This window comes from Dermochelys coriacea, chromosome 14 (assembly GCF_009764565.3).
Source record: "Dermochelys coriacea isolate rDerCor1 chromosome 14, rDerCor1.pri.v4, whole genome shotgun sequence".
Classification (NCBI taxonomy): Eukaryota; Metazoa; Chordata; order Testudines; family Dermochelyidae; genus Dermochelys; species Dermochelys coriacea.
The window spans coordinates 35,621,169-35,646,252 of NC_050081.1; the positions used below are offsets into that span (position 1 = coordinate 35,621,169).

At 50.1% G+C, this 25,084-nt stretch overlaps 3 protein-coding genes across 9 annotated transcripts in view; 2 read left to right on the top strand and 1 right to left on the bottom strand.

Moving 5' to 3' along the window:
- The window catches only part of LOC119842642 (zinc finger protein 239-like), a 1,225,455-nt gene that overhangs the window by 924,794 nt on the left and 275,577 nt on the right, over positions 1-25,084 (top strand). The gene's annotated exons all lie outside the window — the stretch shown is intronic.
- The window catches only part of LOC119843367 (zinc finger protein 664-like), a 1,158,238-nt gene that overhangs the window by 775,928 nt on the left and 357,226 nt on the right, over positions 1-25,084 (top strand). The gene's annotated exons all lie outside the window — the stretch shown is intronic.
- LOC119843295 (zinc finger protein 585A-like) overlaps positions 1-25,084 on the bottom strand; it is a 63,500-nt gene that overhangs the window by 33,157 nt on the left and 5,259 nt on the right. For 2 of the 4 annotated variants that reach the window (XM_038372486.2, XM_043496674.1), the window contains exons 1-4: positions 14,724-14,925; positions 14,140-14,266; positions 13,420-13,533; positions 12,420-13,095 (exon numbers count right to left, since the gene is read on the bottom strand). In XM_038372486.2, the coding sequence (XP_038228414.2) occupies positions 12,420-13,095; positions 13,420-13,533; positions 14,140-14,266; positions 14,724-14,747 (941 nt within the window). In that variant the 5' untranslated portion in view covers positions 14,748-14,925. Of the gene's footprint in view, positions 1-12,419; positions 13,096-13,419; positions 13,534-14,139; positions 14,267-14,723; positions 14,926-25,084 lie in introns of those variants that run through there. The other 2 variants (XM_043496671.1, XM_043496672.1) reach the window with 2 other exon arrangements.

Genomic DNA, 25,084 nt, shown 5'->3' on the forward strand with positions numbered 1-25,084 from the left:
TAGGTAGCAGAGCTCTGAGCAGGGGACAGGAATCCTGACAGCTTCTCTTTGTATTTCACAACTGCATCTGGTTAGTGGGTCCAGGCTCTGGCACTGGAAATGTTCCCAGCCTTGCCCAGGGGGTTTGTTTCCTGTTTGAGAAATGGGGGAATGTTCCCCGCCAATGGGCTTGTTCAGAAAATCAGCTGATTTATCACACCCTGTTTCCTCCCTGCCTCTCCCTCCCCCTGCCAGCAGCTCCATCACAGACATTTCCCTTTCCTGTCCCTCACATGATGGGACAGAGATGATCTGGAGTGAAATGTGGATGTGATTCCTCAGCCTGTCAGGGCGAGAGGGGTGATGGGGAGGTTTCAGAAGGGGCTTGAGTCCATTTTTCACCCTGATTCCCCCAGGCTCTTTCCCTGGAGACAAACGCTATGGACTCTGCCATGCTGGGAAGAAACCCAACTAGTTTATCATCACCCAGGCCAGGCCCCTCTCCGCAGAACTAAACCCACCGGGGCACTTTTAAACTCTCCCCATAACAGCATCTCTGAGCCAAACTCTGGAAAAAGAGCAGAATCCAAGGAGCTACTTTGGTGGATTTCCCCTGACATTGTCATGTCACCCCCTCTAACTCCCACTCTTCTCCCAAGTAGTATGATGTTCAGCAGAGTCAGGAACTGGTTTTTCCTCTCTCAGCTCCTCGCCTTGTTCCCAGGAGAGTCAGTCTTCTCAGGGGGATGCAGGGAATGGATCTGGGCAGGGCTGGGAACCTCCCTCCCCACTTCTTGCTCCTGCTGCCCCTTCCAGTCTCTTTCTCCCTTTTTATCATCTTCCCTCGCCCTGGGAGAATGGGCGACTCTGCCATTGACATGTGCCTTTGCTCTCACTAGGCAGATCAGCCACTGCCACAGCTAACTGGGGTTTGAACCTGACGGTGCCCATGAGGGCAGCAGCTTTGGACTTGCAGACACACAGGGAGCCCCCTCCCTTTGTAGGCCAAACTCACAAGCAGGTCCCTGAAAGGGGCCCTTTGTGCAGAGTCACTTTCCTGCCTGGCCCCAGCCCTTTCCCCCGGGTCTCCCCACCACCTGCAGGCTCCAGCTTAGGGGCTGGTGTCCTCGGAGCCCAGGGCTGCCCCAGGGGCTCGATCCAGCCACCGGAGAAATTCCCCACCTGGGCTGGGCACAGAGGGGCTTTAACAAAGGTCTCTCCTCTGCTGGGTAACAAGCAGCGTCTCAGTCTGGGCTCCCAGGTCAAAATGGAGGAGGCAGCAGCATCTGAGCCAGGGAGCTCAACTCAAGGGCTCTGACACCAGGAGCAGAGGCACGTTCCCAGCCTCCTCCTCTCCCTCAGCTAGACCTGGAGCCTCTGGTGGCAGCAGCTAATGCCTGAGCCTCCCTGTCCTGCCCCTGCCGCCCCCAGGGACAGGCAGGCAGAGGCGGTTCCTATTGGCCCATCCACGCTCAGAGCCAGCAGTGACTCCGGTCTGACTCCGGTGTGGCTAAGATCTGGATCCTGCCCGGAAATCAGACCAGGGCCGCTGGGCAGCCCTGAACACTCAGGAGACAGACCCCACCAGCATGGGTGTGTCTTTAATAAATTGGGCTGGATATTTGCCCTGTAGTTTCTGAGCCGTGAGAGGATAGTCTCCTGCCCCCCCCCCCATGTTAGTTTGACCAGTTTAGAGGAAAAAATTTCCGTCTGGCTGCTGGGAGGGGCAGGCCCTCACCCTGTCCTACCCCATGGGGCGGGGAGCTGCCTTGTATCTCTCCCCACCCCTCTGCCTGCTCCCTGCCCCGGGCTCTCCCCTCCCCCAGCCTGTCTCCAGTTGCTCTCACCGTCCCCCCCTTTCCCTCGCAGTGCCCCCCTCAGTCACATTTTCCTTCTCTTCCAGCCTCGTTCCTCTCAGCCCCATAATCTCCCCCCGATTCCCCTGCATCGCCCCATCCTCCCTGTCCCCCAGCCTATCCCCTGCATCCCCATCCCGGACCTTCTGTCCCCTAACGCATCCCTGTTACCCCTCAATCCCCTTCTGCCCACACCCGTCCCCCTTCCGTCCCCCCCCCCCGCCTCTGCCCCACACATGTGGCTGTCCCAGCCCCCAGCACAGCCCGGCCGGGCTCCCCCGCCCCGCACACCCCGGGAGCTAGCGGCAGCTTTCCAGGGCCCGGGGCAGGGAATCGCAGCCAGCTCCGCTCGGAGCAGCCTGGGGCCAAACCCGCCCCCTGCAGCCCGGGGGTGACGGGGGGGCGGGTCTCTCTCACCTTCCCTCCGAGCGGGGCCCCCCTGGGGCAGGGGCCGGGCCGGGAAGGGGGCCCTGGCCGGGCTGGGGGCTCTGCCCTGGGGGAGGCTCCCGGGGAGCCGCGGGAAGGGCCCGGCTGGAGATTCCCCTCTCCCGGCTGCAGCCAGGGCTCCGGGCTCCCAGCACCAGCCGCCGGGGCTCGGGGATCTCGCCGGGAGCCAGAGTCGCCGCAGCGGCTGCGAGTCACTTCCTGCGGCCGGGCCTGAGCCCCGCGATCCGCCCCCCAGAGCCGCCCCCCAGCCGCTCCCGGGTCCTAGCGATCAACCCACCGCGCTGCAGCCGCCCTGCCCCAGACCCTGCCTCCCGGGGCCCCCACCTCGCCTGAGCTTGGCCAGCTTCTCTCAGCTTTAAGGGGACATCCTGCATAGAGGCTTCTGGTGCCAGGGTTCAGTCTCACTTGCAGCCTTCCTGCAGGAGAAGCCCGGGCACGGCCCACCAGCTGATCAGCCCCTGTGGGACTTGGAAAACTTCCCGCTTGGGCTGGTTAAGACTTTGCTTTGAGCTGCCTCTCCGGTCGCAGGCCACCAGCACTGGTGCAAAAGGTGGTGTTGACTGGACGGGCTGAGCCAGAAAGCAAAAAAGGAGAGAGAGGATAAGTAAGGTGGGGAAGGAAAATGATGCATGAGGGGAAGGGTGACAGCAGACCCCCAAGTCTCACATCCCAGGGGGAAGTTCAGGATTTAGCCAAAGGCAGTAGAGTTGAAGATATCGGCTGGTTCCACCTCTCTGGTTAGCCTTGCTCAGGTCGTCTTTCAGCATCAGGATGTTGAGAGCCCAATGGTGCCATGCTGGATCCCAGGGGACAGCGGGTGTCAGACATACCCCAGGGTACAATCTGGACTGTTGAATTCTCCATCCCAGGGCATCTTTCACACTGCTTCCCCGTGTGAACAAACCCTCTAGGCTCTTCTCCCACACAGCCACCAGCCTTCAAAATCACTCCCAGCTATTCAGGACTGAGTGCCACTAGCAGCCGCTCATGAAGTAAACTACAGAGCAACATCATCGAGTTCCCTAGTCCCAGCCTTGCACCACAGAAACATGAGTCTTGTAAAAGAAAAGGAGTACTTGTGGCACCTTAGAGACTAACAAATTTATTAGAGCATAAGCTTTCATGAGCTAGAAAGCTTATGCTCAAATAAATGTGTTAGTCTCTAAGTGCCACAAGTCCTCCTTTTCTTTTTGCGAATACAGACTAAGGCGGCTGCTACTCTGAAACCTGAAATGAGTCTTGTAGTGTCCAGTCCATTCACTGTGCTATACAAGCTCATTAGTTAGTTTGTCATCCCAACAAAGGATGCTGATCAGACAACAGCCTTGTTCTCTGAAGTGAAAGTCCCCAAACACTTCAATGAAAACACACTGGTATGGATAAAACAAGTTTATCAACTAGAGAAAGGTAGATTTTAAGTGGTTACAAGTGACAAAAGGCATAAAAGTTTGGAATTGATTACCACAAAAATAAAAGATAAACATGCATCATAAATCCCAAACTTTACCACACTCAGTAAGATTTGTACCAAACAGCTTTTCTCAACCCACCCGATGTTGCAGGCAGTTTACAGTTCTTAGCACCCAGGCCGCTTTCCTTCCAGCCTTGGTCCGCCCTCCCCAGTCCAATGCTCCTGTTGTTGTCTTTCAAGCCTTCTTGTTGCCTTCTGTAAAGATAGGCGAGGACAGGTAAAAAATGGAGGCAAGTCTCCCTTGTGCTTTTATACCACTCTCCTCTTTGAGGTTCACTCCCAGATGTGTGGGCAGGTGACAATCAGTCTGGAGCACATGTAAGCTTCCAACCATCCTTCAGGTGAATTGTAAATTTCTTTCAGAGTAGCAGCCGTGTTAGTCTGTATTCGCAAAAAGAAAAGGAGGACTTGTGGCACCTTAGAGACTAACAAATTTATTTGAGCACAAGCTTTCGTGAGCTACAGCATCCGATAAAGTGAAAAAGCTTATGCTTAAATAAATTTGTTAGTCTCTAAGGTGCCACAAGTCCTCCTTTTCTTTTTGTAAATTTCTTGTTCACAACTTCCCCTACCCCACTGGTGAATGGCTGGCTAAGCAATTAATGCCCATTTAGCACCTGGCTCTCAGGAGCTAATCTGTGGGCATTTTCAAGATTTACAGCAGGGATTTGAAACTCAATTTACTTTAAGGCCAGAGCCAGTCCTCAACTCCTCCCAGCGGGCCAATAATGTCACTGAAGATGGTGTTCAGAAAAGAAAACTTTTATATTGTGTTTTTTATTTCAAATTTCTTAGAAATAATAAAACTGTCATACAACTTTATACAATTCTTCGCATGCCAGAGTTTTTAGTGTTTTCAAGACATCTGGCAACGCTTCAGTTCTGTCGGTTTGTGGACGTTTGGCCTCCGTGACTGAGCATTTGAAACCGTCAGGATTGCAGCAAGGTGGGCATCAGATAGCTGTGTTTGATATTTTGACTTGTTTATATTCATTGTGGAAAAAAGTGATGCTGCCCCCCATGGCTGACTCTGCCCGGCAACTAGTGATGCTGTCGCTGTCCCTCTCCCCAGCCAATGGGATCTGCAGGGGGCAGTGCCTACAGCAGCCATTGCCAGCAGTGTGTCTGCCTGCATCTCTCCTCTGTGGGCCGCAGTGGGGAGGTTCTTGGGCTGCAGATGGCCCACGGGCCGGGACTTTGAGACCCCTGATTTGCAGCATGTTTCAGTAACAAACATATAACAAAACCTCATAACTCCATACATAATATTGATACACACATTTTAACAGGACAATAATATTCAACAGATGACTTTTCATACGATACCTCACAAAACAAACTTTGTACAAGATTTATCATCATTTTGTAAAAGTGGTGACCATAATAGTGCAGACCAGTTGTTCTCAAGTTTATTTCCTCGGGCCCCCTTCTTTGTGTCTGTTGACATTACGCCCCCATCCTCACAAGTACATATACCGACACCCAGCTCTGAAGGCAAAGCGGAGAGCAGCGGCTGCTGGCTGGGTGCCCAGGTCTGAAGGCAGCGCCGCTGCCAGCAGCAGCACGGAGGTAAGGGTGGCCACGTGAAAAGTGATATTCGTCAATATCGCTGTTTACAGCAGACTTATCACCCCATTGCCACCCTTACTTCTGTGCTGCTTCTTCACCTGGGTTTGAGAGCCTGAGCCCCTCTTCCTCCAGATGAGGGATGGGGTGAGGAGGAGATCCCGAGTCTGAGTGGCAGGGCTCCAGCTGTCCCTTTTATCCCAGCCTTCCAGATGTGCACAGCCCTCCGTCATGAGCCGCAGCCACCCGGGGCTGACAGCCGGTGCTCTTAAAACCCCCCACCAGAGATACAGGTCATGTCTCCCATGGGAGGCCCACCCCATAGTTTGAGAACCACTAGTGTAGATAGTCACAGTGGGGATTCGCAGCCAAGATGGTAACGCTTGCTCCTTTATGGCCCCAGGATCTCTAGAGAAAATGTCCAAGCAGGAAAGTGAAGCCGATCCTATTAACATTAAGCTTTCAAAACACACGTGTGGTTTCAGCTGTAACATTCCCTCCCATTTCCACAGTCTTTCAGCCCCTAGCCCCAGTGATTGCTATGGGACTGAGCTAGAAGTAGGCAGGTGGTCAGGTTGTGAGAACAGGGGCACTGGGCTGAAGCCCAGCTCAGCGATCAGAATCATCATCGCACAATGTGTGACTGTATCTCCTGCAAACAGACCTAGAGGCCAGTGATCTGATTCTCCCCTCACAACTTCACACTGGTGTAGACAGGTCATGTGGCCTCAGTGGGATTACTCCTGCCTAGCACCTGGGTGAGGGAGAAGGGGATGAGCCTGTGAGCCATCAAAGTGTTCCTGATTTGTACTGGGGTCAGGGAGAGGGGCACAAGATTTAAGAGAGTTTTATCTCTAAGGGGAGTTTGAGGAGCTTGTGACAGGGCAGGGATGAGGTTGGCTGGGTGACCTCCCTGTGCATTTCCATTCCAGACCACATCTGCATTGCTTTAACCTTTCACCTTACCTCTGCAGTTGACAGCCATTTCATGCAAAACAACTGAGACCGGGAGTGGGAGAAACTAAATTCTACTTTATTATTTAAACGGACAAGCAAAAGACAGACTCCTTTCCCCACCCCCAGCCCAGCCCAGTTCAGTCCCAGTCCAGCCCACTGCTCCACCCAATTCCCCCATGCACCGGCAACATCTACACATGGGGAGAAAAGTGCCGAGAAGCCATGAAGAATGATGGGAACCCATCACAAAAGGAAACCCCCCGAAAGCAGGGAATCCAAAGAACTCAAGTTAGAGGGATGCAGTGTGACATGAGTGGGGCAGAGACAGTTGCTATCGTCCCCACACAGGACACAGTGGTAGATGGGGAGGGGTGACCAGCTGGGCTCTATGGCTCCTTATCTCCCTCTGGCTTCCATGATGTGAGTCTGCTTGGCTTCAAAGCTGCCCAGGTCCCCTGACATCCCTGGTCTCCTTCTCATCTTGGCCCAGCCTCTCAGGAGATGCTGCTCCCCCCCCCCAATATTCCTCTTGGGCAGGATTCACAGCATTATACAATTCAGGTAGGGCTTGATTCAACACTTGCAGGAGAATCCCTGTCTCTCTCTGGCTTTGATGCAGCGAGTTCACAGTTCTCAGCCTCAGCTGCCTGGCTCTGAGGAACAAACCCAGCAGTTTCCCAGCTCTGTTCATCTCCATCTGCCACCCTCTACCCCTCCTGACTGTCTCTCACATCACTGCAGGGACCAGGCGGTAACTTACTTCCTCATTTCAGTGTCTGCCTCTGGGAGTGTGAATCTAGCTCGCACCCTCAGCCTTCGTTCATTGTCATTGTTCAAAGAAAAAAATCACACGATAAGGGGTAGAAAAAGTTCAAAATTAAATCGAAAAGGACTGTTCTGGCAAATGAACATTTGCCCCATGAAGCCTTCAATAAATCTGAGCTACTAATCAAATATCCAAGTACAGTAACTCCCCGCTTAGTGTTGTAGTTATGTTCCTGAAAAATGCAACTTTAAGCAAAACGATGTTAAGCAAATTCAATTTCCCCATAAGAATTAATGTAAATGGAGGGGGTTAGGTTCCAGGGAAAATTTGTTCACCAGACAAAAGACATATATATATATATATATATACACATACACACACACACACAAACAGTATAAGTTTTAAACAAACAATTTAATACTGTGCACAGCAATGATGATTGTGAAGCTTGGTTGAGGTGGTGAAGTTAGAGGGTGGAAGAGGGTGGGATATTTCCCAGGGAATGCCTTACTGCTAAATGATGAACTAGCACTCGGCTGAGTCCTCAAGGGTAACACATTGTTGTTAATGTAGCCTCTCACTCTACAAGGCAGCACAAGTGGAGGAAAAAGAGACACAGCATGGCAGACAGAGACACACATCGTGTGCGAGAGAGAGATGAGCACTGCCCCTTTAAGTACACTGACCGCACTCTAAGTACATTGCCTTTTTAAGTAGATCAGCAAGTTGAGACAGCAGCTGCTGCCAGCAAGCTCCCTCCGTCCTGAGCCCTATTGTGTCCCAGCCCCTGCTCTGTAGAGATGTGGTAAGCGGGGGGCAGAAGCAGGGGGGAGGGGGACACCCTTACATTAGCCCCCTTCTTCCCCTGCCCCCCCTCCCCTCAGCAAGCAGAAGGCTTCCGGGAGCAGCTCCAAGGCCGAGGGCAGGAGCAGCACAGGGCAGTGTGGGGAGGGACAGCTGAACTCCGGGCAATTGATAGCCTGCTGGGCGGCTGCCACACAGGGAATTTAGGGGAGCGGGGAGCTGATGGGGGGCTGCCGGTCCACCCTGGTTCCAAGCCCCCACCAGCTCGCTCCAACAGGCTGCTCTTTCTGCAAGCAGTGGACAAAGTAGGCAGCTGCCAAACAACATTATAAGGGAGCCTTGCGCAACTTTAAACGAGCATGTTCCCTAATTGATCAGCAATGAAACAACGTTAACCAGGATGACTTTAAGGGAGGAGTTACTGTATGTGACCAAAAGGTCTTCGGGAACAAAGAAAAACCCACAATACAGGGTGAGCTACAACACACTTTCATATTAAGAAAGTGAAGTTCCAGAGAATCTGAAGACTCAAAATCCAGACAATAAGTGAACCCATTTTCTTCTAAAGGGGCTAAACCTGCTTCATGTCTCACCTCATGACCACATGACCACGACCACAGTTGGTCATGTTAGTTACAAAAGTTTTTGCATCATCTTAATAGACCAAAACCTCACAAACCAGCTTCCCGTCTACAAATGATCTGGACTAGCCCAGACAAAAACTGGAAGCAATTTTACCAAGAGATGCAAATGGGGATATAAGATCAGAAAGGTCAAAATGCGCTTTGAGGTTCATTTGGATTCCCTTCCAGGTCTGTGACCCTTTCTCCTCCAGCCCTCAGGGGTCTGACTTAGGATCATAGACATCAAAACTGTGATTCCAAGGCATGGAGACCCAGGGACAGGGTGGTAAATGACACCGTGGGAGGTGGAGGGGTAGAAAGGGGACAGGGTAAAACTCTCCATTGCTGGGACAGAAGCTGCTCTGTTGAGGGTGGAGTGTGACGGTGCTGGGGGAAGGAGGGAATCCCTCAGTCTCACTCCATCACCCTGAAATAGCACAGAAGCTAAAACACCACATTTCACTGTCCCTGCTCCCATTCTTTTAGCATGTGTTTAATTCTGGCCCATAAGGGAGAAAAGGTACAAACACTAAATGCTTTTCAGCAGGGCCTGGAGTAATGTGAGACTATCTGGGAGTGAGATAATCCGGCCCCACAGGGGGAACTCAGGACTAATGATCACTGCTAATGGGGGGGCGGATCCGAATAGATAAAATGCTCCAGGTGAGTTTGTCACACTGTCTGGAGTGGTTCACAACTGGGCATGCCGACCTCCAGGCAGATTGGCAGAAAACCAGGCAGACACCCTCCCCCAAGCTGCTGATTCGTCCTGTAATTAGATTTCACCAAGCCAATGACAAATGTGAACTCCTGGATCACTATCCCAATCTTACCCTAGACTCACAGACAGTCCCCTTAGACTCTCCAGTCTGTCTTGCCACCCAGAGAAACTGGACTTTGTGATAAAAGGTCACTTACACCAAAAATCACATCACATCACGTCGCTCCCAGTCCCAAGAGACCAATCACTTACCCCAGAGCAATTGGTACCCTAAATCTTACACCAAAGACAATGCTCGTAGCCAGTTCTATAGTAAATTAATTAAAGGATCATTAGCTAAGAAAAGGAAGTGAGAGTTATTGAGAGGTTAAGCAGGTAAGATGTATGCTCAGGTGAGTCACAGTTTGTTATTCCAAAGGGTGGCAGTGATGTAATAAACTGCCAGTTTCCCAAAAGTCTTTTCAGGGCACGCAGATTGTCCCTTGGGGTCTCAGCTTTGTATCCGGTACACTTCCCTGTAAGAGTCCAAACAGTCCAGAGATCCAGGATCTTTCTTTAAATCCATACTTATAGCTTCTTCTCACAAAAAACAGGCTGACAGGGTCACTACCCAAGTTGGCTCTTCCTTTGATGACAGAGAGTGAAAAACGCATTTTGAGTCTTTGACCTCAGGTCATAACACACAATGCCCACTTGCTTTGAAATTAGCTTTTTTCTGTTAAAGTTCATTTGCATTCCACAAGGCTTCTTCCTCATTTGATGGGTTATTTTGTTACAGGGGTATACACAATGCAAAATGTTCACTACTACATTATAACAAGATATAGTTAAGTGAAAACAATGCAAGTAACATCCCATTGCTTTTCATGAAGTTTAAACACCAAATACACTCTTATACATTTAACAATCTCTTTAATCTAGCCTAATACACAAGTGAATTGGCCTAGGGCTCTGGCAGGAGCTGGCACCTGGTCAGCCAGTGTCGCACAGTTTACACCACGAAATCTGGTGCAGGGACATAGAGATGCTCTGGCTGTTCCCGCCCACATTTTTTACCATAGACAGACACTCAGAGGCTGATGCTGCAGAGGCAGTGGTGGGATCTCGAGGCCTTCCACAAAAGGCCCTGTGGGAATCAGCCCCTCTCAGCGGCACTGTCTGAATGCAGAGGGGGCAGGGGGAAGGGGTAGAGGGGGCTAGTGAGGAGAGGCACCTCTCTACCCCTGTGCTCTCCCTCTCCCTTTATCCATGATCCCCAAACACTCGATACCCCAGCACCCAGCTCCCCCTGCTTCCTAGCTCCACCAGCCCAACCATTCAATCCCGTTTCCTACCCCAGAATCCAGCACCCTGGTCCCTCAATATTTGATCCCCCAGAACCCAGCGCCCTAGGGGATTTGGGGAGGGGAAGCGTTACCAGCTCCCAGGGGAGTGAACAGCTCCAGGTAAGTGGGAGAGCCCAGCCCAGGGGCTGGTGGAAGATGGGGCGTGGGGACAGGTGGGTGAAGGTGAAGTGAAGTGAAGGTGTGAAGTGTGGGGTGGATCTAGAGTGAAGGTGGGGCCTGGCCCAAGTGTCCTTCTCCTCATCTCCATGGCAGGTGGATCCCGTCTGGGAGGGGAAAGGAGAGGGGGGAACTTCAGCCAGGCAGAGGAAGCATCTGGAGGAGTTTCTCTCTCTCCCGTCCCCCACCTGTGGCCCATCAGCTCAGCAGCCAGGGCTGCAGCAAGGAGGAGGGGCTGATGGGGGCTTCTCCTCCTCTCCCTGGGGTTTGCTTAGACCAGGCAGAGCCAGAGGGTCACTGACCAGCTGATGCTCGGCTGCTGCTGGATCCTCACCCCAGTGATGGGCAGCTGGATCCTTGGGAGCCAAATGCCCCTGATGTGTGTGGGAACAAGGAAATGGGTTTGTCACCATGGCCAGCCCCAGTCAGGGCACTCAGAGAATTTCCTGGCTGTGTGGGGGAGTCTCTGATGTCCACTGTGGTGTTAGCTCCTCTTGGAGCATCTTCCACACTGAAAACATCTCAGCGGTTTCTTCCCTGTGCGGATTTGCGGATGTCTGATACTCCGGAAGCACCAAATGAGCTTCCCTCATATTCAAGGTCTCTCTGTTTTGCGGCTCACTGATGTGTGAGCTAGGATTGAATCTTTTTCCGCAATCAAGCTGTTCCTGGGGTCTCCCAACCCTTTGTGAGTTCTTAGATGTTTAGTAAGGTATGAGCTCTTCCTGAAACTTTTCCCACAGGCCAGGCATTTATGAGGTTTATAGCCTGTGTGGATTCTCTGATGTATAATAAGGTTCGATCTCTGAATGAAACTGTTCCCACAGTCCAAGCACTTATGGGGTCTCTCGCCTGTGTGGATTGCCTGATGCCTAATAAGGGATGATCTATTGGTGAAACATTTCCCACAGTCCAAGCACCCATGGGGTCTCTCTCCTGTGTGGACTGCCTGATGTCTAATAAGGGTTGATCTCTGAATGAAACGTTTCCCACATTCCAAGCACTCATGGGGTCTCTCTCCTGTGTGGATTGCCTGATGTCTAAGGAGGGCTGATCTGTGCGTGAAACTTTTCCCACAGTCCAAGCAGTTATGGGGTCTCTCTCCTGTGTGGATTCTCTGATGTATAACAAGGGCTGATCGCTGGGTAAAACTTTTCCCACAGTCCAAGCATTTATTGGGTCTCTCTCCAGTGTGGATTGTCTGATGGGTACTAAGGGATGACTTCTGACTGAAACATTTCCCACAATCGAAGCATTTATAAGGTCTCTCTCCTGTGTGCATTCTCCGATGTTTAGTAAGGTAGGAGTTGTTCTTGAAACTTTTCCCACAGTCCAAGCATACGTAAGGCTTCTCTCCTGTGTGAATTCTCTGATGCACAATCAGGTCGGAACTGAGAACAAAACTTTTCCCACAGAGGAGACATTTATAGGGACTGTCTCCCGTGTGGATTGTCCGATGTTTAGTGAGGTAGGAGTTGTTCTTGAAGCTTTTCCCACAGTCCAAACATTTATAGGGCTTCTCTCCTGTGTGGATTGTCTGATGGGAAATAAGGTTTGTTCTCTGAATGAAACTTTTCCCACAGTGGAGGCATTTATGAGGTTTATTCCCAGTATGAATTCTCAGATGTCGAAGAAGATGTGAGCGCTGAATGAAACTTTTCCCACAGTCAAGGCATTTATAGGGTCTCTCTCCTGTGTGGATTGTTTGATGTGTACTCAGGGCTGATCTCTGTGTGAAACTTTTCCCACAGTCCAAGCACTTATGGGGTTTCTCTCCTGTGTGGGTTTTCTGATGCATAATAAGGGTGGTCTTCTGACTGAAACAGTTTCCACACTCAAGGCATTTATAGGGTCTGTCTCCCATGTGGATTCTCCGATGTTTAGTAAGATTTGAGCTGTTACTGAAGCTTTTCCCACACTCCAAGCACTTATGGGGTCTCTCTCCCATGTGGGTTGCCTGATGTGTAATAAGTGCTGACGTCCAATTAAAACATTTGCCACACTTGAGGCATTGATAACGTCTCTCTCCCATGTCGATTCTCCCATGGGTATTGAAGTCTGAGCTGTTATGGATTGTTTGATGTGTAACAAGCTGTGATCTCAGAATAAATCCTTTCCCACACTGGAGGCAATGGAAGGGTTTCTTTTCCTTGGGATTTGTCTGCTGGGCTGTGGGATCCTTGTCTTCTCCCCCATATATAATAGATTCATCCACTTTCTTCCTTGGGTGGTTTCCCAGCAACTTCTCTGACCTGTGCCAATTTCCCCAGGCTTCTCCCTGTTCCAAGCACTGGGAAAAATTCCCTTCAGATCTTCCCACAAAGGTCCTTTGTGATTCCACTTCCCCCGGAACATCCTCATGATGATTTCCCTCCTCGTTCTCACTCCCTCGCTCATCACCTGCTGGGAGAGAGACAATCCAGAAAGGAGTCATTGTGCTGGGGAGAAAGAGGAATAGCACAGACGGAAAACCCAACATGCTAACACTGTGAAGACTCAGCAATTGGATTCTGCCTCCACTTCCCACCCAAACACTCACAGGGAAAAAAAGTTGGGAAGTAAACTCCTGCAACTAACAGAATGGGTGGCAAGTCATGAGCGATATCTGCTGACTACAGCACTGCACTGGCCGAGGCGAGGAAGAACTGAGGGTGCTTCCTCACACCACATTTTGGGATGCTCAGCTTTTTCCTTCATTCCCCAGATGGTTTCTGTGTCAGTCCTCACCTGTGTGGGTGCCTCTCAGGATCTCTCTTTCCTCGCAGGCCTGGAGATCTGGAACCCACGGCTCCTCCCCTCGTTCCAGCTGGGTGATCAGATCAGGTTTGGGAATGGGAAATCCTGCACAGGGGTTGAAATCAGACCAGATCAGTGTGCATAGAGGATTGAGAGAGCGTCTGACACAAAGGGCATTCCGTGAGCTGAACCTGTGTCTGTGATGGGGGATCATGCAATTCAAGAGGAGGGGAACATGGACACAGAACCCCCTTGGAAGAGGCAGATGTCTGGGGAGGTGAGAAGAATTGTCATGCCCTCACTAGGAGTTCCCAGGATCTGTGCACTCTGGGGGCCTTGCTGAAACACACACAGCTCTAATGTTAAATCCATTCCTATTTCTAAACCTGCAGAGCCCAGAGCATTCCCCATGGCTAGAGCTATTCCCAAGGAGGGAAATGAACAGGGATTCTGTGTGCAAATGAGAAACAATACAGATAGGACAATACACGGCTTCTGTCCCTTTGAAAGCTGGAGGATTGGTGATGGTTTAGCACGTCCATTAGGTTAGTCCCATTGGAGAGGGCATGGAGATGCAAGTTTCTCTCACCTGGCAGCTGTGCATTATGGAACCCATTCCCCTCCGATCTAACTGACCAGGGAAGAACCTGTCTAGATTCAAATATGCAGACCCTGCATCTTCTAATAACTGAGGGGACAGGAAACCCTTACCGAGCGAGGTCACCGTCTCGTAGTTCTCCTGCATGACGTCCCTGTAGAGGGCTCTCTGAGCGGGGTCCAGCAGAGCCCCCTGCCCCTGTGTGAAATACACAGCCACCTCCTCGAAGGTCATCAGCATCTGAAACAAGAAAGGCCAGAGATACAGAATCTCACCCCATGTCTCAGACCAGCCAGATACCTTGTTCCCCCTGCACATGGAGCAGGGTCTTCTCATTTACCACACGTCTGCCAGACACAGGCTTTTACAGGAAGCAGAGCTCTGAGCCAGGGACAGGGACAGGAATCCCAAGAGCTTCCCTTCGTATTTCACAGCAGCCCAAATGGGTTCAGGCTCCAGCACTGGGAGTCTGGTCAGTTTATGCAGCCCTGTCCAGGGGGGCGTTTCCTGGTTCAGAAATGGGGGAATGTTCCTCCCCCGCCATTGGGCCTGTTCAGAAAATCAGGTCCCAGGTTGAACGTGTCATCGCAGGTTTATCACACCCTGTCCCCTCCCTGCCTCACCCTGTGTGTTTCCTGCCCCTCCTCATCTGCAGCACCCCCCCGCCCTCCCCCGCAGCTCCCTGAAAATCCCCTACCTGAACTGGCTCCATCACAGCCATTTCCCTTCGTCGTCTCCTGGAAGACGGGACAATCTGGAGCAAACTGTAGATGTGATTCTTCAGCCTGTCAGGGCGAGAGGGGCGATGGGGGAGGTTTCAGAAGGGGCTTGAGTCCATGTCACAGTCCGATTCCCCCCAGGCTCTCTCCCTGGAGACAAACTCTCCAGACTTTGCCATGCTGGGAAGAAAACCAGTTAAGTTTATTACCACCCAGGCAAGGCCCATTCCAGCAGAACTAAACGCACCAGGGCACCATTAAACCCTCCCCGTAACAGCATCTCTGAGCAGAATGTTGGAAAAAGAGCAGAATCAAAGGAGCCATATTAGGGATCCCCCTGACATTGGCCCAGAGGGCAGCGCATCCCCCCAGCAGTGTGGGAACTCGTCCGGGACAGGAAGTGGCTTTTGCTCTGTCAGCTCCTCACCTTGTTTCCAGGAGAGTCAGTCTGCCCAAGGTGTGCAGGTAATGGATCTGGGCAGGGCTGGGAGCTGGGAACCTCCCTCCCAACTTATTGTTCCTATTGCCCCTTCCAGTCTGTTCACGCTCTGTTTCCGTCATCTTCCCTCTGCCGCGGAGAACTGATTACTGTCCTTTTGCCATAGGAATTTGCTCAGTGGTTTGAGCATTAGCCTGCTAAACCCAGGGTTCTGAGTTCAATCCTTGAGGGGGCCATTTGGGGATCTGGGGCAAAAATTGGGGATTGGTTCTGCTTTGAGCAGGGGGTTGGGCTAGATGACCATCTGAGGTCCCTTCCAATCCTGATATTGTAAGATTCTATAGTGAACAAACATTTAATGCACACAAAACACTGTGAAGGGTGTAATGCTTTCTAGACAGTCTTGGGAATACCTTGTAAACACAAGCCATTAGGCAGAGAGTCTGTCTTTGTCCCTTGGTCTACACGAGGAGTTGAGGTCGAATTTAGCAGCATTAAATAGATTTAATCCTGCACCCGTCCACACGACAAAGCCCTTTTTTTCGACTTAAAGGGCTCTTAAAATTGATTTCCTTACTCCACCCCCGACAAAAGGATTAGTGCTGAAATCGGCCTTGCCAGGTCGAATTTGGGGCACTGTGGACACAATTAGACAGTATTGGCCTCTGGGAGCTATCCCAGAGTGCTCCATTGTGACTGCTCTGGACAGCACTCTCAACTCAGATGCATTGGCCAGGTAGACAGGAAAAGGACCGCGAACTTCTGAATTTCAATTTCCTGTTTGACAGCGTGGCAAGCTGCAGGTGAGTGCAGAGCTCATCAGCAGAGGTGACCATGCTGGAGTCCCAGAATTGCAAAAGAGCTCCAGCATGGACCGAACAGGAGGTACGGGATCTGATCCCTGTATGGGGAGAGGAATCTGTGCTATTTGAACTTCGTTCCAGTTTTTGAAAGGCCAAAACATTTGTCAAAATCTCCCAGGGCATGAAGGACAGGGACCCGAAGCAGTGTCACGTGAAACTTAAAGAGCTGAGGCAAGCCTACCAGAAAACCAGAGAGGCAAACGGCCGCTCCAGGTCAGAGCCCAAAACATGCCGCTTCTATGATGAGCTGCATGCCATTTTAGGGGGTTCAGCCACTACTACCCCAGTCGTGTTGTTTGACTCCTTCAATGGAGATGGAGGCAACACAGAAGCAGGTTTTGAGGGCGAGGAAGATGATGATGATGAGGTTGTAGATAGCTCACAGCAAGCAAGTGGAGAAACCGGTTTTCCCGACAGCCAGGAACTGTTTCTCACCCTGGACCTGGAGCCAGTACCCCCAAACCCACCCAAGGCTGCCTCCTGGACCTGCCAGGCGGAAAAGGGACCTCTGGTGAATGTACCTTTTAAAGTACTATACATGGTTTAAAAGCAAGCATGTTTAATGATTAATTTGCCCTGGCATTCATGGCTCTCCTGGATGTACTCCCAAAGCCTTTGCAAAAGGTTTTTGGGGAGGGCAGCCTTATTCTGTCCACCATGGTAGGACACTTTACCACTCCAGGCCAGTAGCACGCACATGGGGATCATTGTAGAACAAAGCATTGCAGTGTATGTTTGCTGGTGTTCAAACAACATCTCTTCTTAATCTCTCTGTGTTATCCTCAGGAGAGTGATATCATTCATGGTCACCTGGTTGAAATAGGGTGCTTTTCTTAAGGGGACATTCAGAGGTGCCCGTTCCTGCTGGGCTGTTTGCCTGTAGCTGAACAGAAATGTTCCCCACTGTTAGCCCCGGGGAGGGAGGAGGGATGTGGGGCTAGCCACGCAGTGGGGGGAGGCAAAATGCGACCTTGGAATGAAAGCACATGTGCTATGTATGTAATGTTAACAGCAAGGTTTACTGTGAAAGAGTGCACCCATTGTTCTATAAAATGTGTCTTTTTAAATACCACTGTCCCCTTTTTTTTCTCCACCAGCTGCATGTGTTTCAAGGATCACAGGATCTTCTCCTTCCCAGAGGCTAGCGAAGATTAGAAGGTGAAAAAAACGCACTCGAAATGAAATGTTCTCTGAGCTCATGCTGTCTCCCCACACTGACAGAGCACAGATGAATGCGTGGAGGCAGACAATGTCAGAGTGCAGGAAAGCACAAAATAACCAGGAGGAGAGATGGCGGGCTGAAGAGAGTAAGTGGCGGGCTGAAGAGAGGGCTGAAGCTGAAAGGTGGCGGCAGCGTGATGAGAGGAGGCAGGATTCAATGCTGAGGCTGCTGGAGGATCAAACTAATATGCTCCAGCATATGGTTGAGCTGCAGGAAAGGCAGCTGGAGCACAGACCGCCACTACAGCCCAACAGACCTCCTCCCCAACAGAGGACCTCCTCCCCAAGTTCCATAGTCTCCTCACCCAGACGCCCAAGAACGCGGTGGGGGGGGCCTCCGGCCACCCAGCCACTCCACCCCAGAGGATTGCCCAAGCAACAGAAGGCTGGCATTCAATAAGTTTTAAAGTTTTAAAGTTTTAAAGGGCTTTGTGGCCTTGTCCTTCTCTGCTTCACCATCTCTCCTGGGCTACCTTGGCAGTTATCCCCTACTTGTGTGATGAATTAATAAAGAATGCATAAATGTGAAGCAACGATTAATTTATTGCCTCTGCTAGCGGTGATCGAAGGGAGGAGGGGACAGTGGTTGGCTTATAGGGAAGCAGAGTGAACCAAGGGGCGGGGGGTTTCATCAAGGAGAAACAAACAGAACATTCACACTGTAGCCTGGCTAGTCATGAAAATGGTTTTCAAAGCTTCTCTGATGCGCACCGTGCCCTCCTGTGCTCTTCTAACCGCCCTGGTGTCTGGCTGTGCATAACCAGTGGCCAGGCAATTTGCCTCAACCTCCCACCTCGCCATAAACGTCTCCCCTTACTCTCACAGGTATTGTGGAGTGCACAGCAAGCAGTAATAACAGTGGGACTATTGGTTTCGCTGAGGTCTAACCGAGTCAGTAAACTGCGCCTGTGTGCTTTTAAACATCCAAATGCACATTCTACCACCATTCTGCACTTGCTCAGCCTGTAATTGAACAGCTCCTGACTACTCTTCAGGCTGCCTGTGTATGGCTTCATGAGCCATGGCATTAAGGGGTAGGCTGGGTCCCCAAGGATAACTATAGGCATTTCAACATCCCCAACGGTTATTTTCTGGTCTGGAAATAAAGTCCCTTCCTGCAGCTTTTGAAACAGACCACAATTCCTGAAGACATGAGCGTCATGTATCTTTCCCAGCCATCCCACGTTGATGTTGGTGAAACATCCCTTGTGATCCACCAGTGCTTGCAGCACTATTGAAAAGTACTCCTTGTGGTTTATGTACTCGCCGGCTTGGTGCTCCGATGCCAAGATAGGGATATGGGTTCCATCTATGGCCCCACCACAGTTAGGGAATCCCATTGCAGCAAAGCCATCCACTATGACCTGCACATTTCCCACTACCCTTGATATCAGCAGATCTTTGATTGTGTTGGCTACCTGCATCACAGCAGCCCCCACAGTAGATTTGCCCACTCCAAATTGAGTCCCGACTGACCGGTAGCTGTCTGGCATTGCAAGCTTCCACAGGGCTATTGCCACTCGCTTCTCAACTGTGAGGGCTGCTCTCATCTTGGTATTCTTGCGCCTCAGGGCAGGGGAAAGCAAGTCACAAAGTTCCATGAAAGTGCCCTTATGCATGTGAAAGTTTTGCAGCCACTGGGAATTGTCCCAGACCTGCAACACTATGCGGTCCCACCAGTCTGTGCTTGTTTCCCGAGCCCTAGAATCGGCGTTCCACCGCATGAACCGGCTCCATTAGCACCATGATGCCCACATTGCCAGGGCCCGTGCTTTGACAGAAGTCTGTGTCCATGTCCTCATCACTATTGTCACAGCGCTGACGTCGCCTACTCGTCCGGTTTCACTTTGCCAGGTTCTGGTGCTGCATATACTGCTGGATAATATGTGTGGTGTTTAATGTGCTCCTAATTGCCACAGTGATCTGAGTGGGCTCCATGCTTGCCGTGGTATGGCGTCTGCAGAGAAAAAAGGCGCGAAACGATTGTCTGCTGTTGCCCTGATGGAGGGAGGGGTGACTGATGACATGGCTTACAGGGTTGTCTTACAGGGAATTAAAATCAACAAAGGAGGTGGCTTTGCGAGAAACAGAATGGCCCCCTCTAGGATAGAACTCAAAACCTCAAGGATAGAACTCAAAACTGGGTTTAGTAGGCCGTTGATTTCACGGAGGGAGGGAGGAGAAAATGAATACAAAACAAATCTGGTCTATTTCTTGTTTTGATCCACTTCATCTATCTTTGTACATCTTGCTGGCAGCAGACTGTGCAGTACGACCGCTAGCCATTGTCATCTCCTGGGTGCTCAGCAGAAGACAGTGCATTATGACTGCTGGCCATCGTCTTCTGTTGGCTGCAGATTAAAAGACAGTGCACTGCTGGTAGGACTCAATCTCCATGAAACAAAACTTAAAAGGGAAATGACCTGGCTGAGTCATTCCCATGTTTGCCCAGGCACCCCTGACCTCATCGAGGTAGGTTAAAAGAGCACCCTGGACTACGTTGACGATGGCTACCAGTCATACTGCACTGTCTGCTGCCAAAATGCAATAAACTGTTCCTGTGTAGCAATGCAGTACCGTGTCTGCCAGCACCCAGGAGACATACGGTGACGGTGAGCTGAGCGGGCTCCATGCTTGCCGTGGTATGGCGTCTGCACAGGTAACTCAAGAAAAAAGGTGCAAAATGATTGTCTGCTGTTGCTTTCACGGAGGAAGGGAGGGAGGGAAGGGGGGCCTGACGATATGTACCCAGAACCATCCGCGACAGTGTTTTAGCCCCATCAGGCACTGGGATTTCTATCCACAGTTCAAATTGGCGGCGGAGACTGCGGGAACTATAGGATAGTTACCCACAGTGCAATGCTCCGGAAGTCGACGGTTGCCTCGGTACTGTGGACACACTCCGCCGACTACATGCACTTAGAACATTTGTGTGGGGACACACACAATCGCCTGCATAAAAACGCTTTCTACAAAACCAACTTCTATAAATTCGACCTAATTTCGTAGTGTAGACATACCCTGAGACTGACTTATCCCCCTATTGTCACTGTTACACATATCTGCAGGTCTGTACTTTGGCACACTTAGGTTAACAAGTTCCTCTCTGATCTTATTTCCCAGCTATTTCCTCAGGCCTTTTCCTCACTGTGAAAGTCAAAGTGCCTTGTCCTCGCTGTGTTTTTACCTCAGCATCGCTCCTTAGTTACCCCAAAGCAAAGAACAAAAACCACTTCTCTCAGCAGTGACGGAGAGGCCTATGGGCTAGACTCACAAAGGGACTGAGGTGTTGTGATGCTGAGTGTCGCAGTGCCTAACTGTTAGACACCTAGGAAGTCACGGGAACGTCACTGCGATCCACAAAGCGGAGTTAGGTGCCTAGGCTTCTTATACATTGAATAGGGAGAGATGGGTGCCTTAGAATGGCATCCGAAAAAGCCAGCCCACTAGGCAAGGAGTCGCCTAAGTCAGTGGTCTCCAGACTTTTCAGGCTGATGCCCCACTCATTACTCCTGTCTGGGCCCCAACCCTCCCGGGAGCCAGAGCTAGGCCGTGGCTCCTGGGGGGCAGGAGGGCGAACCAGGATGGGGTAAAGGAGTGAGGCTGGGGCCGCAGCCGGGGATGGGTCTGGGTCAGGGGCTAGGAACGGAGCTGTGGCCAGGGGCAGGGCTGGGAGCCACGGTTGGTGGCGGGGACATCGCTGGGTGGCGCTCCCTCCCTGACCGCTGCGGGGCTGGCCTGGCTCCAGCCACGGAGGGGGGCGCACCCCACAGTTTGGGGACCATTGGCCTAAGCTAACCAACTGGAGATGCTGACCACAGGGCTGTGTTCTAAACCCTGCCCTTCTCATGGAGTTTGGTACCTAAGTCCCCGCTGCAGGGGGGTGCCCTGCTCCTGGCGTCCGGCAGCTCAAGCACCTAAGCTGTTCCTTGTAAGAACAAGCTAGAGCAGGCGCCTCACACCACACAAAACAGCCAGAGGAGAAGGGTGCCACCTTATCACTTTTAACCCAATGGTTACCACACTTGCCTGAGAGGTCGGAGACCCCTACTCAAACCCTTCCTCTCTCTCTGAGGCAGGAATTGAACCTGGGTTTCTCACATCCCATGCAAGTGCACTAACCACTGGGCTAGAAGTTGGATAAAAAACACCATGGCCTCCTTTTCCAGCCAGATTTTGAATGGGACCCGATCCAGCCAGCGGGCCTCTGAGCACACTTATCGGATTGTGTCCTGAAGGCAAGAGAGACTTTCACCTGCCTGTCCTCTCCCTTGTTCCTGAATCACTCTGGGGCTTAGGCAGGAAACAGGCATCCAGATGCCCACAGGAAGGCAGCAGGGCTCATGCTCAGAGGCAGAAACTAAGGCTCCTTAGGGAAATTCTACCTTGAAAATATAGGTGCTGAGTGAGTTTTGGTACCAACAGGGCTCCTCAGGAGTTTTGTATCTCTCAATGGAGCCTAAACTGGGACTTAAATACCTAAACTCAGACCTCTGAGCTTCACCGGGGGTAGGGGGGCGGGCGTGGTTGGGTGCCTGTGTACCATTGTGAATCTACCCCTAAGTCTCTATAACGTGACCACAAGTAGCGTAGCCACCTGGCTTCATCAGATCTGAAGAATATCGGTACCTCCTTCCTCTCAAAACACTGCTCAGCGCTGTCAGCAAACCCATCCCACCCAGCAGACATGTGCATGCTCCTGCACTGATCAGTCACCGATATCCCAGGGCTGTTCTAAGCAGATATATTTAGAACATTTGCCCACCCCTTGCCTTAACCTCTGATTGCCTCCCTTATCAGGTGAAAAAACAGGGAGTGGCCACGCCAGGTGGTTTGCCTACAATGAAAACAGCCAACACAGCTTCAGAAACAAACACAGCGCATGTCTAGTAACTGCAGCCGTACCCTATTTGTGGATGCTTCTGAGCCAGATTAGCCCAGTGCTCTGCACATGTGCCGAGACACATCACAATGTTTGATGTGAGCTGAAAATACTTTTGCTACACCTGGCTGGGTGCGTCCTCACTCCTTGATGAATACCACAGTTGTGGGCTCACTAATCTGACCATCATAATATAAGAGGGGTAACAGACTTGAAAGTGATATGTGGATCAATTGGTTCACTCCCATGGGACAAGAGTGCCCCCACTTTGTCTATGTTGCTTATAAAGGGGATCACTGTACAGTCAGGCCAACACTCTCTGTGGGCACAGCAGGATCCATGATACTATCCGACTTCCATTCTCCTGCTCATGAAAGATGTCCTGTCCTTTGCAGGAGTGAGAGGAGAAGCGAGATCACCTTAAATTTCAGCCTTAACCCACTTAATGAAATTCTGTCAGGCCAAAACTGACACCTATGAAATAGCCTAATGGCTTTTCTACAGAGCGCAACACTCAGGGAAGATAAGATGAGCACCCCACTGCTTCGCTCCTTCTCTGCAATCTTCTGTGGTTGCCGTGACTGCCACTGTCAAAATTAAGGCCACCTTACTTCTTAAAAAGAAAAGGAGTACTTGTGGCACCTTAGAGACTATCAAATTTATTTGAGCATAAGCTTTCGTAAGCTACAGATCACTTCATCAGATGCATCTAGTTTGTTATGATACTTTCAGGGATGTTCTTCGTTCTGACAAGTTTACTGATTTGTACTGCCTATATCAAAGATTTTTTTGACTTTTTAAAAAAATTATCCTGTTTCTCCTCAGGTGGCGGGAATAGCGCTGACCTCACTTAGTTTGCCTTTTGGTGAAACCAAAGTGCCTTGCCTCCATTATGTTTTTGCAGTGGGATAGCTAATGCATATTAGTTAAAAACACCCATTGTCTTAGCACTGCAGATACAGTGACTATAATCCGATGAAGTGAGCTGTAGCTCACAAAAGCTTATGCTCTAATAAATTTGTTAGTCTCTAAGGTGCCACAAGTACTCCTTTTCTTTTTGCGAATACAGACTAACACGGCTGCTACTCTGAAACCAGTGACTATAATGTTGACTATGACGCTAAATGGGTTTGCAGGCTGAAAACTCTGATACGGATCGTGTGGCTACTCCTCCTGCTCCTTTGACAGGGGTTGCATCTGAATGTCTGCACCCATTTGTGTGGGTGTCCTGGAAAACCAGTTAAAGCATTTAAAACTAAAGGAATTAGTGGGGGCTCCCCCCCTCCCAATTTCCCTTCTTTTTACTTATTCATGGCTTGTCTACATGCTGTGACACCGCAGGTGTGAAGTTATTGCAAATAACTTACAGATGTTCTCATTAAGAAGTAAGGTTTCAGAGTAGCAGCCGTGTTAGTCTGTATTTGCAAAAAGAAAAGGAGAACTTGTGGCACCTTAGAGACTAACAAATTTATTTGAGCATAAACCTTACTTCTTAATGAGAACATCTGTAAGTTATTTGCATTAACTTCACACCTGCAGTGTCACAGCATGTAGACAAGCCATGAATAAGTAAAAAGAAGGGAAATTGGGAGGGGGGGGAACCCCCACTAATTCCTTTAGTTTTAAATGCTTTAACTGGTTTTCCAGGACACCCACACAAATGGGTGCAGACATTCAGATGCAACCCCTGTCAAAGGAGCAGGAGGAGTAGCCACACAATCCGTATCAGAGTTTTCAGCCCGCAAACCCATTTAACATCATAGTCAACATTATAGTCACTGTATCTGCAGTGCTAAGACAATGGGTGTTTTTAACGAATATGCATTAGCTATCCCACTGCAAAAACATAATGGAGGCAAGGCACTTTGGTTTCACCAAAAGGCAAACTAAGTGAGGTCAGTACTATTCCCGCCACCTGAGGAGAAACAGGATAATTTTTTTAAAAAGTCAAAAAAATCTTTGATATAGGCAGTACAAATCAGTAAACTTGTCAGAACGAAGAACATCCCTGAAACGTATCATAACAAACTAGGTAGCACACATACAAGGCTATGAAATTAAAACAGACAATTGGAAGCATAAAGAAATCAGTAGAAAAATTGCCACTTATATCTGCAATAAATGAAGTCATAGAAGAGTAAAGTTTGTACTTCAGTGTGTGCAGGATGGGGGGTTACTCACATAAATTGTCAATTAGAAAATGGGAGAAATCACGTTACCGGATGTGCAAAATGGCATCAAATGTTACAGGATTGTACAACCACTTTAGATATATGGGTCCTTTGGGAGAACTAACAGCAAAAGTATGAATGCACCCTAAAGGCACGGACAGGCAAACAAAAAGAATAAAAAATACATTTATTTATTTATTTATTTTAATTTCATGACTTTTGGGGGTATAACATGAGTTTTCAGTTCTTGTGATTCTCAATCCATCTTGGGGTTGTATATTTAGTAAAAAGTATAGTAGAAATTTCCTTTGGAGAAGGATTTTATACAAATGCCCTAAGGGACAGTTTTTAAAGAGGATTTAGGTGCCTTGTGGGATTTTTATAAGGATCTAGTGGCTGTCAACTTTTAAAATTCTGGCCTTCCATGAACATTGGAGAACCAAGTTCTTTCTACACACAAGTGGTGACATGTGAAAAAGCACAATGGAAAATAACAGTGGATTAAGGCAATCCCCACTGGTGGATCTAAGGAAACTGAAGCAGTTTTCAGAGTGGTTGCCATGTTAGTCTATATCAGCAAAAAGAACGAGGAGTACTTGTGGCACCAGACAAACACCTACAAAATCTCTATCAAGCATTCTTACAACTACAATACCCACCTGCTGCAGTGAGGAAACAGATTGACAGAGCCAGAAAAGTACCCAGAAGTCACCTACTACAGGACAGGCCCAACAAAGAAAGTAACAGAACGCCACTAGCCATC